General features: G+C 35.5%; 1 protein-coding gene across 1 annotated transcript in view; it reads left to right on the plus strand.

Annotated features, from left to right (window-relative positions):
* The window catches only part of sez6l.L (seizure related 6 homolog-like L homeolog), a 210807-nt gene that overhangs the window by 121559 nt on the left and 74391 nt on the right, over positions 1–14857 (plus strand). Inside the window, exon 4 of the mRNA XM_041566129.1 lies at positions 12800–12992. Coding sequence (XP_041422063.1) covers positions 12800–12992 — 193 coding nt within the window. The remainder of the gene's footprint in view (positions 1–12799; positions 12993–14857) is intronic.

The following is a 14857-nucleotide window of genomic DNA, read 5'->3' on the forward strand; positions in this document are numbered from 1 at the left end:
AGCATCTCTGCCACTGTCTGTCAACTGTTCTTTTATGTCCTTCAAGATCCTTGTTTTTCAGTTCCTCAGTTTGAGCCTTAACATAAGAAAGCAACAATTACATCTTAATATTTCCAAGGATCTTCCTCTGCACTACACCCATTCTTTCCACTAGTTTAGGCTTTTGAGAATTTCATGCTAAAAACAGGATTATAAATTTGTTTACTGTTGGCAAGGGCAGTAGGTAAATACAAGTTTATCGTTGGCTGAGTGATCATGGATTTATGTTAATCAAAGCTGTAGAACTGTCAGATACTACAGTATACAAATACAAATGCGGGCATTTGTGGGAAATTTCTAAAACAGGTATGGGATTCTTTATCTGGAAACCTGTTATTCAAAAAGCTCCGAATTACATAAATACAGTCTCCCATAGACTCCATTTTATCCTTTTTCTCTGTAATAATAAAACAGTACCTTGTACTCGATCCCAAATAAGATATAATTATTCTGTAGCAAAACCAGAGTTTATTTAATATTTAAATGATTTTCTAGTAGACAAAGTGATACTGACACTAAAACTTTTCTTTTGAAAATACTAATCTACATTAAAAGTTGCCTATAGGTCATGTTGATCATTTTTTGCTGATAAGTAATTTTTGCTTTTGTAAGTAATTGTTATTTGAAGTTCCTAAACCTGACTGTTTTGTCAACCTGATTGTCCCTTCTTAACTTGTCAATTAGGGTTTCCAATGCTAACGGACTCCTGCTGCACAAATATGGCAGCCCCTTCATAGAGGAACAGGGTAGTAAGAAAGATAATATAAGAGCATCAGGCAAATATTTTTATGGCAAAATTAGAAATAGCATTAAGAGACAATGTTAAGATGGATAATAAAAAGGCTATTTTCTGATGTCAGTATCTCTTTAAATGACATTTACCAGCCTTAAGGTATGGAGATATAAATTATTGGAAGACCAGTTATCCTTAAAATCTCAGGTCCCGAGCATTCTGGATAACAGATCCCATAACTGTAAGAGCTTTTTTTTCCCGTAAGTTAAAACTTGAAAAAAAATATGAAACGGAAAAAAATTTAAAATTAAGAGGTAAGATGGAGATCCGAATTACGGAAAAATCTCTTATCTGGTAAACCCCAGGTACTGAGCATTCTGGATAACAGGTCCCATATCTGTATACCAAAGTCTCTTATACACCTTTAGGGCAATGTAGAGGGCTGCACTGTGTATTGGATTGTGACAGAAGATATAGTTATTGATGGACGTACAGTAACATTTAGAACTGTGTTTAAAATGATATGTCATCTTGGGAGTGTATTTATCAAAGGCTGACAGTAGATTTTTTCACAATTCAGCTGTGCAAAACGCCACAATTTATGTTAACGTCTACATGATTTTCAGAGTTTACACACTGATAAATATACCACCAAAAAACTCTAATACTAGATATCTGCTGAGCTTCCTTCTGGCGAACTGTAGTGAACTACCTTAAGCAATGTCTGAAAAACAGTATTTCACAAACTATCCTTTAGGAGAGTTTTGCCAGATCCAGATTTGAGGATATTAATGCTTAAAAAAGGTAGTTTAATGCCTGAGCACAAAGCATCAGATTTCTATCTAACAACAATATAGTGCCCTACATCCTGGCCTTTTAAGTGGCGTTCCCTGAAGACAGGTTTCAGAAACACTGATGTAATCACTAATAGTATGTTATTGTATTGTATAATGCTAAACAATGTGTTTTAGCTGTACTGCATAGCCCACCTGGGAGTGATATGATAGCAGCTATGAAGCCATTCTTTTTATCTTTCTCTCCCTCAGACAAAAAAACAGAGATTTGATTTTGTCCCTTCTGTATAGTCAGTTAACAAAAAGGTTGGGGACTTCACATGTACTGGTTGCCAGCTTTCCACTCAGAAATACATTATCAATATTTGCTGTATGTATACTTTAGTTACTGAAGATTCAAATAATAAAAAAACAGCATGTTATCCTTTGTTGTGTTTAGAATGAAACCACAAATTATGTTTTTGCTATATATCAATACCTATACATGTTCACATACTTAGAATCCCAATTATAATATTGGGATTTTTCTAGTGTTACAGAGAATCAACAAAATGCAATTTACATATTAATTTGTGTCCCTTATGTTTCTTAATTAAATAAAAAGATATCATGCCACTGAAGTACTAGTAGTGGAATAAAAAATCAGTATTTATCAGTCTCCTCCTGCATATAATCCCTGTGCCCTGTTCCTTCCCATCCCCACAGCACCAATGAAATCAAAGATAGACTATGTCCCTGATTGGTCCAGCAGCTACCTTCAGCTCACTGTAGGCGGTGGTGAGTTCACTAAAAGTATGTTTAGCACAAGCCCTATTCACCGAACTGATGTCAAACAATGGGATGTGCTGCCCCTTAGTGAATTGTTTTGGCACAGACACACTTATATGAAAAAAAGACACTTCCAGTAACAAAACAAGCGTTAACTGAAGGTGTAAATTAAAACTAGGGAGAAAGGCAACAGGAAATGTATGAGACAATAATTGGATGGTGCGAATATATAGAGAGTTGATAAGATAATGGCAGCAGAGTAGCAAAAGAATCAGATACTGCGGATTGATGATTACATAATAGCTGCTCAGTGACATGTAGACAGAAAAGAATCTCTGGATAGAATCCACACTTCTCTTTGACAAAGCAAACTCTTATGTGCTTCTCATCCAGAAATCTGCAACTCCTACAAACCTCTTGGCTGAGTACATTGCGAGTTTATGGACCCAACAAATGGAGATCCACTTATCTTGAGTTCATGTCTTATTTGTAAAGTAATTGTCCAGGTTCAGAAGCAGAAATAAATGTAATAAACAGGATGCAGGGGCTACAGGGGCTAAATATTAAGCACTTATTCACAGTACGTGGTTTTGAAAAAAAAAAGAAATGAGTTCTGTTAGTGTTAGTTTCATTGAAACTACAGTGCTCCTCTGACATGCTGTCTGTCTGAATGCGAGCCAGTGTTGGCTACTGGCTAGTGATGAACAAATTATTTCACCAGGCATGAATTTGCAGAGAAATTTCGCATTTCACCATTTGTGAAATTTTTGCAAAGCTGGAGCTAGATTCGTCTAAACATTAAAGTCACCAAGACAAAAAAAAGTCACTGAGACAAAAAAAAAAGTCGCTGCAACAAAAACCACCCGTTGACTTTAATGCATTTGGAGTGATCAAAAACAATTGCGCCCGTAAAAAAATAGTCGCCGGTCACCTATTGACTTCATTTCGTTTTGGTCATTTTTTGCCATTTAGCTCATTTTTCAGCAAAGCAAAAACGGGACAGATTTACTCATCACTAGTGTTGGCATTATAAAAAGGACGGCATTAATATACTGTATATTTGTCAAAAGAATTGAACTGGGTGCTAGCAAATTTAGAAATGTAATTGAATTGGCAAAAAGAGAGCACTAAAATCCATGTTTCAAATTATATAGCAGGAGAAATGTACGATGGGCAGTGACCTACCTTGGCTAAAGAACAGACCAGCTTTAACATTCTTTCCTATAAATGTTAGAGGAAATATACTGTACATTACATGTACATGAAAAACAATTTGTTCCTCATGTTATATGACCTTATGCAGTTTATATTTATCTTTGATATGATTTAAAGGGGTGGTTCACTTTTCAGTTAACTTGTGGGGGCACATTTACTTAGCTCGAGTGAAGGATTCAAATGAAAAATACTTCGAATTTCGAAGTATTTTTTTGACTATTCGACCATTCGATAGTCAAAGTACTGTCTCTTTAAAAAAAACTTTGACTAGCTACTTCGCCACCTAAAACCTACTGAGCACCAATGTTAGCCTATGGGGAGGTCCCCATAGGCTTTCTAGGCAATTTGTGATCGAAGGAAAATCGTTCGATCGATGGATTAAAATCATTCAAATCGAATTCGAACGAAATTCGGTAAATCCTTCGACTTTGATATTCGAAGTTGAAGGATTTTACTTCGATGGTCGAATATCAAGGGTTAATTAACCTTCGATATTCGACCCATAGTAAATGTGCCCCTTAGTATGTTATAGAATGGCTAATTCTAAGCAACTTTCAATTGGCCTTCATTTTTTCTTTTTTTAATTGTTTTTGCATTATTTGCCTTCTTCTTCTGGCTCTTTGCAGCTTTCAAATGGGGCTCACTGACCCCATCTAAAAACAAAAGCTCTGTAATGCTACAAATGTATTTTTATGTAATACTCATTTTTCTTTTTAGGCCCTTTCCTATTTATATTCCAGTCTCTTATTCAAATCAATGCTCGTTGCTAGGGTAATTTGAACACTAGCAACCAGATTGCAGAAATTTCAAACCGGAGAGCTGTTGAATAAAAAGCTAAATAACTCAAAAACCACAAACAATAAAAAATGAAAACCAATTGCAAATAGTCTTAGAATATCACTCTCTACATTATACTAACAATTCATTTAAAGGTGAACAACCCCTTTAAAGTTGAGAAACAGTTAAGATAAGACACCCTTTATTTTCATTTCTGCTTTCACAAACTACAATATATTCTGCTTATTGATCCTCTTAAGTAAAAATAATCCAATTGTTTAAGAAATCTTAGCATTCGGGATTAATTTGTAGCACTAGGCATGTCCAACATAAAAGCCTGGCAAGATACATATTTAGCAAGAAAATTCCATTAAAGCTGTTAACTTAATAACCCAGCAGGAATTTGCAAAATATTTAAAAATTATATCTGTTCAACGTACGTCATTAATAGAGCTATATATTATTTAAATTAACTGCTACTATTTCCACTTCTTATAACAGAACTCATATTGTAGATGTTTGAATCTCAGTTGAATATTCCCATGTGAACAACTTAATTTTTTTTTTTTTCACCACCACTAATTAGCAACCTAATTAAGTTATTATGCAGCAAGATAAATGAAGGCAGGTGCTAAAACATTAAAATGCAATATTATACTTCAGATACGCCGTAGCTCATTTTGACAGTGGTAATTGATTTACAGCTTTCATTTGAATACTTAACAGGCCTGCATTTCACCTCTGCAATTACTATCAATGGCTGATATATAACCTGCATTACAGAAAGATAAAACCCTTTTTTATGTTAGAAAGGCCTGCAGCCTATTAATGCCAAAATAGAAGAACAGAAAACATATTAATTCATTAATACTCAACTGTAAAGAAACGGAATACCTTGGAGTGCATTTCAATAAAGCTGCAAAGACTTGTAAGATCCTCTTAATAACATTATATCAATATACTGGAATATATTTAGGCAAGTATAATCTGAAAATCCTATGCATTGTCAATAATTATAAAGGGTTTCCGTCTATTGATTCCATTACAGAGGGTATCAAAGTCATTTGTATTCTGAAAACTTTTTGGAATTTTCTCTCTGATGCCAAATCTCTATGTCCTCCATGTTACTGGGGGAAATTTACTAAAGGTCGAAGTGGCTAACGCTAGCGAAAATTTGCCAGCGTGATGTCATTTTGGCACTTTGCCGATTTACTAACGGGAGCTGGCGTAAATTCTCTAACTAATTCACTAACTTTTTACTGAACGTTACCTCTTGCAACGCAGTCAACTACATCGCCCCCTCCCCGTGCGTGAAGAAGCACCCATGTGCATAAGTGGAAGAGCACACGCACCAAGGATGCACGCATGTGTGGAAGAACACACATGCCGAGGATATAAGAATTGCTGCCATAGGTGGAGGACACAAGGGGTAGAGGAAAGCATCAGAAGAAGTACGTGCCTGGTGCCCCTCCACCTTGGCGCCATAGGCACGTGTATCTTCTTCCTACACCTATTTCTGGCACTGAGGTGGTGACCTGCTTCACATCATACATGGCAAATGTATGTAAGAATGAGCAATGCACTGGAACATTTAAAAAATATGAGGGGCATCTGTTTGACAGTTCTGTTCACTTTTGGCTACCAGCTGGAGAAGGCTTCTGTCTCATTATAGCAACGTAAACATATCCAAGCAGGTGCGATAGTAACTCAAGAAAAATGTTAATTTGTTGAATAGAAAGTAAATGTTAAAACATTAATATAATTTAATCACCTTTCCGTCTGTAACTTACTTTTAGATGACAGATATATTGGAGCACAGGCCAAATAAATATGAATTTTATGTCCATATATCTGCAGATATGAGAATTACTATGATAATAACATAATAATGCTATTGCTATTATTTTTTTCACTTCCCAGAATCTGGTCTTCTCCCAAGGGAGCTGCAGATTGTCTTTAACATATTTCTTCACAATGCTGTTAATAGTATTGCCTTTTCTACAGCTTATTATAGAGGTAATTGTGCATGCCAGTCTTCTGCACTGTGGCTGATTGAAAATTACCATCATTATGGTGCATTATTCCATCACAAGATTTGCTAGGCACTTTTGTCCCTTAGTCTAGGAGACCTGCTGTTTTGTTCTTTACACTTTTGAATTTTTGCCTGTCTAATTGGGTTTGAAAAACAATCATCCCGTTTTTTAAGCCAACTAAAAGTGCCAACATTGTGATGATACAGCAAGGATATGCAATGCTATAAGAATGTATATACACTATGAATACCCAGAATGTAAAATTAAAGTACAATTATGCATAAAACAATGTTCAAATAAACATTTATGCCAAAAGTTGCCATTATGACTCAAAACATATGATTATTAATCATGTCTGCAAGTACAATTGTAACAACATCCAAAAAATGCTGCCGGGGTCTTCAGAATGGCTTGATGCCTAATATGGATAGGATTACTGAACTATCAAGAATGTAGAAACCAGTTAATGTACCTTTTGCATATAAATCTTAAATGGTGACACTTCAGCTTTTGCAAACACAACACACAGTCTGGGGTTTATGGGTTATAAAGCATATATTTTTTAGAAAGTTCACATTCTGAGAAACTGAAAATGTCAAAATACTGTATGTCTGTATGCCAAACTACATTTTTGTAAAATATCTGAAATTGTCTTAAAGCTTAAAGTTGCCATATACAAAGTCAAAACATCATAAAAAACGAATGCAAGTGGTCTTTTGTTTGCATAGAGTACATATAATTACAATTGCAATTAATTAAGGCAATAAGAAATTGATCACACAGTGGGACCAATGTCACAATCCCAGTTCCACTAGTCTCACTGCACAAGTGATATGCATTTTATAAACAAAATAAAGAAATGAACACAATAAGCTACATTTAATTATGTAATTAATGCTAGTCAAACTATGCAATAAACACTTTTAAGGGCAAAAGTATGCTTTATATGTGTGTGTACTTGTCAGATTGCATGCTGTATGTGTATATACTGTGTGCTTTGAATATGCAAAAGTCTCTCCACCAAAAAGTTTGTGTGTGTTTGTGTTAAATGAAGTGAATTCATGTGTGTTCATGACTGAGTCACTAACCTGGAGGTTACACAGGAGGGTTGTTGGAACAGGAGGAGGGACACCATGCCCAAGATTACAGGTGGCAGCATTAAATATTGGCTTTGGTAAAAGTGGCAACAACAGCCTTTGATTTTTACATATGGGTGAGAAATAAAGCAGAAATTTGTCATTGTATGTAAAACCCATTGATCTGCTTCTGCCCCCCAGAAGTGCTTCAGAGAATACAATCTATGGTCTGTAACCTTAAAGGATTCATTGATATTAACTATGCCCCTTTTTCATATTGATGCCTTGCAATATAAATAAATACATTGCATTTGGCTGGTATTGCCTGTAGTTCCTTATGTTGGCTGATCATGGCACAAGATGAAAATGTAGGTTGCCAGAAACAGCCAGACAGTGCCAATTCTTTATCTCATCTGTCCAGGCACAAACCCTAGGGAGCTATTCCTGTTACACCAAATTTAATTGCATCCCTTATCATCATATCCCAAATGTAGTCAGATCCCACCTCCTGTATTGTTGACTTTTTACATGTTAGGATATTGTAACAAAAAAGGAAGAATAGCAAAGGCCAGTCAGCCTGGGAAATAAGTGCAACAAACTGGAATATGAGCTGGTAACATCTTCATAGAAACTACTGGCAAGAAAGAAAAAAGAAAATAATTATACATTCTCCCCTATTTATCAAACAATAAAAAAATGTCCATTACGTGATCCATTACAAATATTCTTATGGTGAATAGAATCAATAATACATTCATTTTCTACTGTTTTGTTAGAAAAAAAAATAACCTCAGCATAATGTGTGGCATTGCTAATAACATTTATAAACCAGGACATTATGGGTGTTGTAAACTTTTTACCCCTTGGCCCCTTTTGTCTGGTTGAATAAACTTTAATTGATTTAAAAATGCATTAATCATCAAAAGAAGTGAAGGCTAAAGACTTTCAAGAGTACGATTGTGCTTTAAACATTTTGGATAATCTCTCCCAGAGGAACAGAGTTCACATTAACAACATTTGTGTTTTTTCCCTTTCTTCAGCTTTTTTTGTGTTGTTTTATCATCACTACTCTGTGCTTTTTTTTATAAAATGGATTAAAAAAAAATAAAACCCAAAAGCCAGCTTAAAAGGCAATGTTTTAGATAATGGCTCCCACGGGATGAGCTTATACTGCAATAATTAATACAAACGTGCGTTGCAATTTCTACTGCCAATTTATTGAGTCTGATGAAGATTATAATGAATAAAGCTGTGAACTGCCATTTCCACTTACTGAATTTCGCATGAGGGTCTATTAAAAATCCATGCAATGAGAATATATACCATTTCTTCTCCATTACAAACAATGTAATTAAATGTGTTGAACAGCTTGTGAGGGTTGAACTGTATTAATGTAAACAGAGAAAAACGCAGCACCAAAATAAGTTATGAAATAAAACTGATATGACTATAAATGTTGTTGGCCTCATTGTATCTGTAATGACAGGTTCCAATGGGGTCCAAAATGTAAAAGTATATAAGTATATACATGTATATACCCTTGGTACCCTTAAAAACACAGACCCAAGGGAGATGGGGGATGCATCTAAACATACATTTTAAAGCTAAATAGCCCCACAGTCACCTAAATACCTATATTGCACTCTGGCTGCATGCTACTTTATGTTCAAAGATATTGATACCTGGAAGTACATGGTAACAACTATCACATGAACTTTGCTCAAGAAGAAGCGGAGGAACTGAACACAGGGGCTGAATAAAATGACTTTTAGAGGGTCAATTTTTATTATATAAAAAAACTAAAGTTAATTTAACATACCCATGAATTAGTAAAAGATATTGTTGAACAAAGCCCCTTCTATCTGCGTGAGTAGGCATGTCCTGACTTTTATTTGATTGAATGTCCCTCCAGTAGATCACCACCTGTTTAGTAATGGGCTGGGAGTGTTTTTGTATGACCACGCTCATGTGTCATTGAGTGGGGAGAAGAGTCTAATCAGCAATGTTAGAAGAATAAATTGCCTTCCCTGTGGTCATGTTGGGGTAATTAATAGATACAACTGGAAACAAGTTCTCCCTGACCCCTTCCCCGCAGCCACAGGACTTGAGCACAACCCCTTATTTGTCAGGTGTACCCCAAAACCTGAACAGTAAATGATTTTGTTTTTAACAGTTAGCTTTCCCAAAAATAGTGAATCAAACTCTTGATTACAGCTGGGATTAAGTGCTCTCTGTGGGATATTAAACACAATGCCCTTTTGCCAGTAAAAAATACAAGGAGAATTTAAATAACTCCATTTCTCTACCAACCTCAGGTACAGCAGATTTAGCCCTAATTTAGCACCTGGTTATAGAAGCTAATTGCTGATTGTTTCACCTTCTAGACAACTGTGTGTATCCCATATGTTTTTTGGTCAACAGGTTCACTTAATATGGTGTTATTATAATTTTTTCTTTCTTTGTAAATAAGCACATTTCTTTTAACAAAATCATCATGTACTAAAATTCACATCTTGGCCTTTAAAGTAACTTTTTTGTGCCTGAACTCTGAAATGTTCGTTTTGTGTGTGCAAAAGTATTTGGACCAGATTCTGTAGAGGTGATACTTGTGAATTTAAATATATCAATTCAACATGCAGAACTTAAGGGTGGTATTATTCAATTCATTTTTCTTTGTAGACAGTGCAGGTATTATGTCCTGCTTGTATTATGAGCCACGATGAATATCAGGAATAGAGGCAAACAAAATGGCACCTCTATAATGCTTGACAGTTTTACAACAGGAATTTACAAGGAAAACATAAACTCGCTGACATTTCACATACAATTGCCAACAGGATGAATGATTGAGAGGTGCAACATTACTTCGGTGGCATTTATCTGTGCTCTAAGTTTTATGCTTTGCCTGCTTTTCCTTTTTTTTAGTTAATTGCCTCCATTTTAAGGAGCAGGGACAAAACCAGGAGCACAACCAATTTGGCGAGAACCATTTACATTCTATGCTCATGACGTGAGCAATTTCTAACTGTGTACTGCTATTATTATCTCCTTAGAACAAAGAGTGGGTGATAATTTGTCATACATTCTTAATAAAGACTTGGATAATGGGCAATGAAATTGCAAACTAGTAAAGTATATGTCTTAGTCAAAGTATAGGGATATAATACTTTCCTAGCTGGCACCTTTTGCCACTTAACTTAATAAGACTGGGGTTAATTGCCTGAATACATTGTTTGATGTAATCCTAAACTTAAATGTTCTTATTTAATTAATTTTTTTTCTTAAGATTGCTTTTGTATGAGTATTTACTGTGTAGATTACAGAAGGAGGACACGAGGCAGTATAGTTTTATGGTGTAATTTGCTGTGGGATGTAAAACAGGATACTGTTTTATACCGTTATGATCAATAGCTGAAAAGCATTTAATTGAGATGACAAACAAAATATCGGGTTTATGTTATGTTTACAAGAAAAGCAATACAAAAATATTTTCAACTATTTTAAGTATAATGTTTATTCAATGGCATGTTAATCACAAGAACACTTTAAACCCTTAAAATTGTGTTACTCTATAGAGCTGTTCTAGAATTTACAATATACTGTGCATCACGGTGTTTGCTGGGCATCTCCAGTGCAATCCATTCTGCTCATGGAAATGGGAGTGTGGCAAGGTATATGAAAGAGCACCCAGATTATACAGTGTATACTACATTATATAGGATATGTAGAAGGACAATTTGTAAATTCATCAGAATCATTGAAATACCCAAAGAGCAGAACATTTTGAGACAAGCAGAGTTTCTAATGCACTAAGCATATTGTCACTGTCCCACTCACTGTCTCCTACAACCTTGCATGAAAAGATGGAACAATGTGCTTCATTCTTGTTTTTTTTTGTGTGTTTTAGGTTTCTGTAAAATGTCCTCACAATACATACACCCATGGGCACATTTACTAAGGGTCGAAGTGAATTCGAAGTGAATATTCGAATTGAAAAACTTCGAATTTTGAAGTAATTTTTGGGTACATCGAATAGGCCAAATTCGACTTTGAAGTGAAAATGCTTTGGCTATTCGACCATTCGATAATCGAAGTACTGTCTCTTTAAAAAAACTTCGACTTCGACACTTCGCCACCTTAAACCTGCCGAATTGCTATGTTAGCCTATGGGGACCTCCTAGAACATATTACATAACAAGTTTTTTGAAGTTGAAGTGAAATCTTACGATCGTACAATTAAATCGTTTGAATCATTCTATTCCAAGTACGATCGTGGTACGATCGTAGTACGATCTTAAAAATCGAATGTCGAGCTAGCCTATTCGATGGTCGAATTACAAAGTTTTTTGCACTTCGAAATTCGACCCTTGATAAATCTGTCCCCTAATATATTAGGAAAATAAGAATAAAGATTCACTTTAACATGTCCCTATGGTCATCTTGAAATGACCATCTTGTATTATCTAAATGCTTTTTCTTCAAAATGTATTTATACTTAGTTTAACTGGTTCATTATGGTCCTGGGACCAAGTCCTTTCTTGGTTCCCCTCCTGCATCTCAAACTGGGCAGTGGCTCTTGTTTGGGGTACATCTTGTAAATCCATAGCCCCCTCCTTATATAGAGCTTCACTATGGATAGTGGTCAAAACTACTTTGTAGTAAAAAGTTCTAAATACACCAAACAGTTAATACTTGTGATTATAAAGCAAATGTCTCTAGGGAGCACCCCGGTAATAAACTCACTGTGTGCTGCACATGCAAAACTGCTCCAGATAGCATCAAAAAGCTGATGATAAAATGGAGAAAGTGGCTGGAGGGCTACGAAACACTTCAATCGTAATGGTTCTTGTACATTTTTGGCAATCTTTTGTATTGATTTTTAGTGGAAGAATAATGTATTGGATTTTATATACTCTACTCCATCCATGTGGTGCTCCATGCTACACACATGAATATTCAATACTTGTGATTATCCCAGAAAAATAATTATCATCACTATGACACACAGAGATCAGTTACACTTTACAATACTTAAGTGGTTAACACAGTTCAAGTATTAAATCAATTTGGGAAAAAATATTCATGTTGCTCCAATAAATGTCAGTTATGTGGTATCCCTTCCTATGCATGCCAAGGCACTTTGACATGTTATAGTAATCAATCATCACAGGAAGGTGCTGTAAATTAAAATAGTACAATACTCTGTAATTTCATGACACAATGAAATAACTTTTCTCTAGCTTTAATTATTATTATTATTATTATTATTATTATTATCATTATTATATGCTAGATATTATTTCATATTAAATGGGGAAATATATACATACGCTAATGGAACATGTTTTTCCTTTAATTATCTAGGTAAAAAGTGTAAACCTTTCTGTAGGAGAACAGCTAGCCATTCGAGGAGAAGGAGAGGAGGGACTAGTTGTTTTAGCAAATGAAACACTTCTGGTTGAAGGTCAGGTGATACGGAGCCCAACAAACAGTCTATCGGTTCACTTCAGGACATTTCAGGATGATACTATGGGGACCTTCCAACTACATTACCAAAGTAAGGTTTGTTCCGGGAACATACACCTTTAGCACATTGTACTGTTATGGGTTTTTTTATGTTTTTCTTCGTATTGTCTCCTTAAGTGCTAAAAGTTATCAACATAAGTATATTCGTATAGAAATACTCTTATTGTGATTGAAAGGCTGCTATATTTTCAGCAGGCCTAGCTCTGCATATTGTACCTGGTGTAAAGCTGACTGGAAATCTGCAAACAAGCACATCTTTACTTGATTTGGAAGCATTGAGCTGGGCAAACAATTGGATCACAATGCTGGGAATGCAGACAGTAGAAGTGAGGACTGCATCGACAAGCCAATGAGGTCCTTGCCCCAACAGGGGTTTTAAATCTGCCAAATCAATATCTGCCTGATTTTCTGCAGCAGTTTCTCCAAACTAAAGTCCTAATTAAAACTGAAATACAGAGACCCTTTCCAGCCTTGTTTGAGTATGGCTATTTCCACAAGAAATGCTTCAGGCAAGACATTTAGCCTATAGCCTGCCCTCCAACTAGATTCATCTTGGTTATGGACAGTGCTGCAAGAGGGCACTATAGTTAGAAAAATAAATCGCTCTCTATTTTCCTGTTGAAAACTCTCATCATTGAACCTCTTTAAAGGTTTTAGAGAATTTGCCTTCCCCCAACTGCTATAACTTGTAGCTCAGTCTAATTAACATTCAAAAGTGTAGCTTTAATATCAGTGAGGTTATCGCAGAACAATAAAAGAAAAAACTCATGCTGTCATGACATTTGCCAAATACCTGTATGGAGTTGCATTTATTTTAATATACCCCTGCACAATAGTGAGGCATGGGTCCCAACCTGTCAACCCAACCTTTTTTCCTGTGAGCCACATTCAGATGTAAAAAGAGTTGGGGAGCAACATGAGCATAAACAATGTTCCTGGGTGGTGCCAAGTAAGTGCTCTGATTGGACAATTGGTAGCCTCTATGTGGACTGGCAGCTAGAAGAGATTCTGTTTGGTAGTTCATCTGTTTTTTATGCAACCAAAACTTGCCTCCAAACCAGAAATTCAAACTTGCTTTGAGGCTTCTAGGAGCAAATCCAAGGGGTTGGTGAGCAACAGCATGAACATATGAGCCCCTGGTTGGTGACCACTGCTCTAGAGATTGGTATAGGGTGGGGCATATGGTATAGGAGTATTAAAGAGCAAAAGTACAGTTAAAGTCTGAATCGAACAGCTCAAATTTACAAGGTACAGTAGCGCATACCTTTCCACCAACTTAACTGTTAATATAGTCAAAAGCAAATCAAATGAAACTCTGGCATCCTTTGGTGCAGCTTCATGTTTGAGGTTTTTTTTAATAATTTTTTCCTCTACATCTTGTTTACTGTTTAAGTCAAGTCATACTTTAATATAATTTGGCTTTTGGGGGTATGTTTCCCAGCAGTTAATCTGAAGTCCCGATATTATTCTTTATACTAATTTTATATTGAAATGTGGGGAAACATTAGCATCTTTATACCCTTGATGCCGATTTATTTCTCCTTTATTTTCTTTAGCTTTCATATTTTAGGACTCTTACGTTCTCTATTGTTATAATGTCTTCTTTACCACAAGTACCATCGTTGAACTGTCCAATGAAAAATGTGTAGAACATTAATGCAAAATGTGCAGAACATTACCTGACATTATATATTAAAGTCAAGGAATTGCATCTTGTTTCCAGCTTTTGCCTATGTGGGAATGATTAGAATTGTGGCTCACAGCAGCTGCAGTGCTGCAAGCTTGACATCTCTAAGAAGGTTATTTTACATTTGCTGACAATATATTCTGGGAAAATTACATTTTTTTTTTCAGTGAAAAATATGATGGTGTAACCCAAGGGAACAAAATAAAGAC

Source organism: Xenopus laevis, chromosome 1L (genome assembly GCF_017654675.1).
Source record: "Xenopus laevis strain J_2021 chromosome 1L, Xenopus_laevis_v10.1, whole genome shotgun sequence".
Classification (NCBI taxonomy): Eukaryota; Metazoa; Chordata; class Amphibia; order Anura; family Pipidae; genus Xenopus; species Xenopus laevis.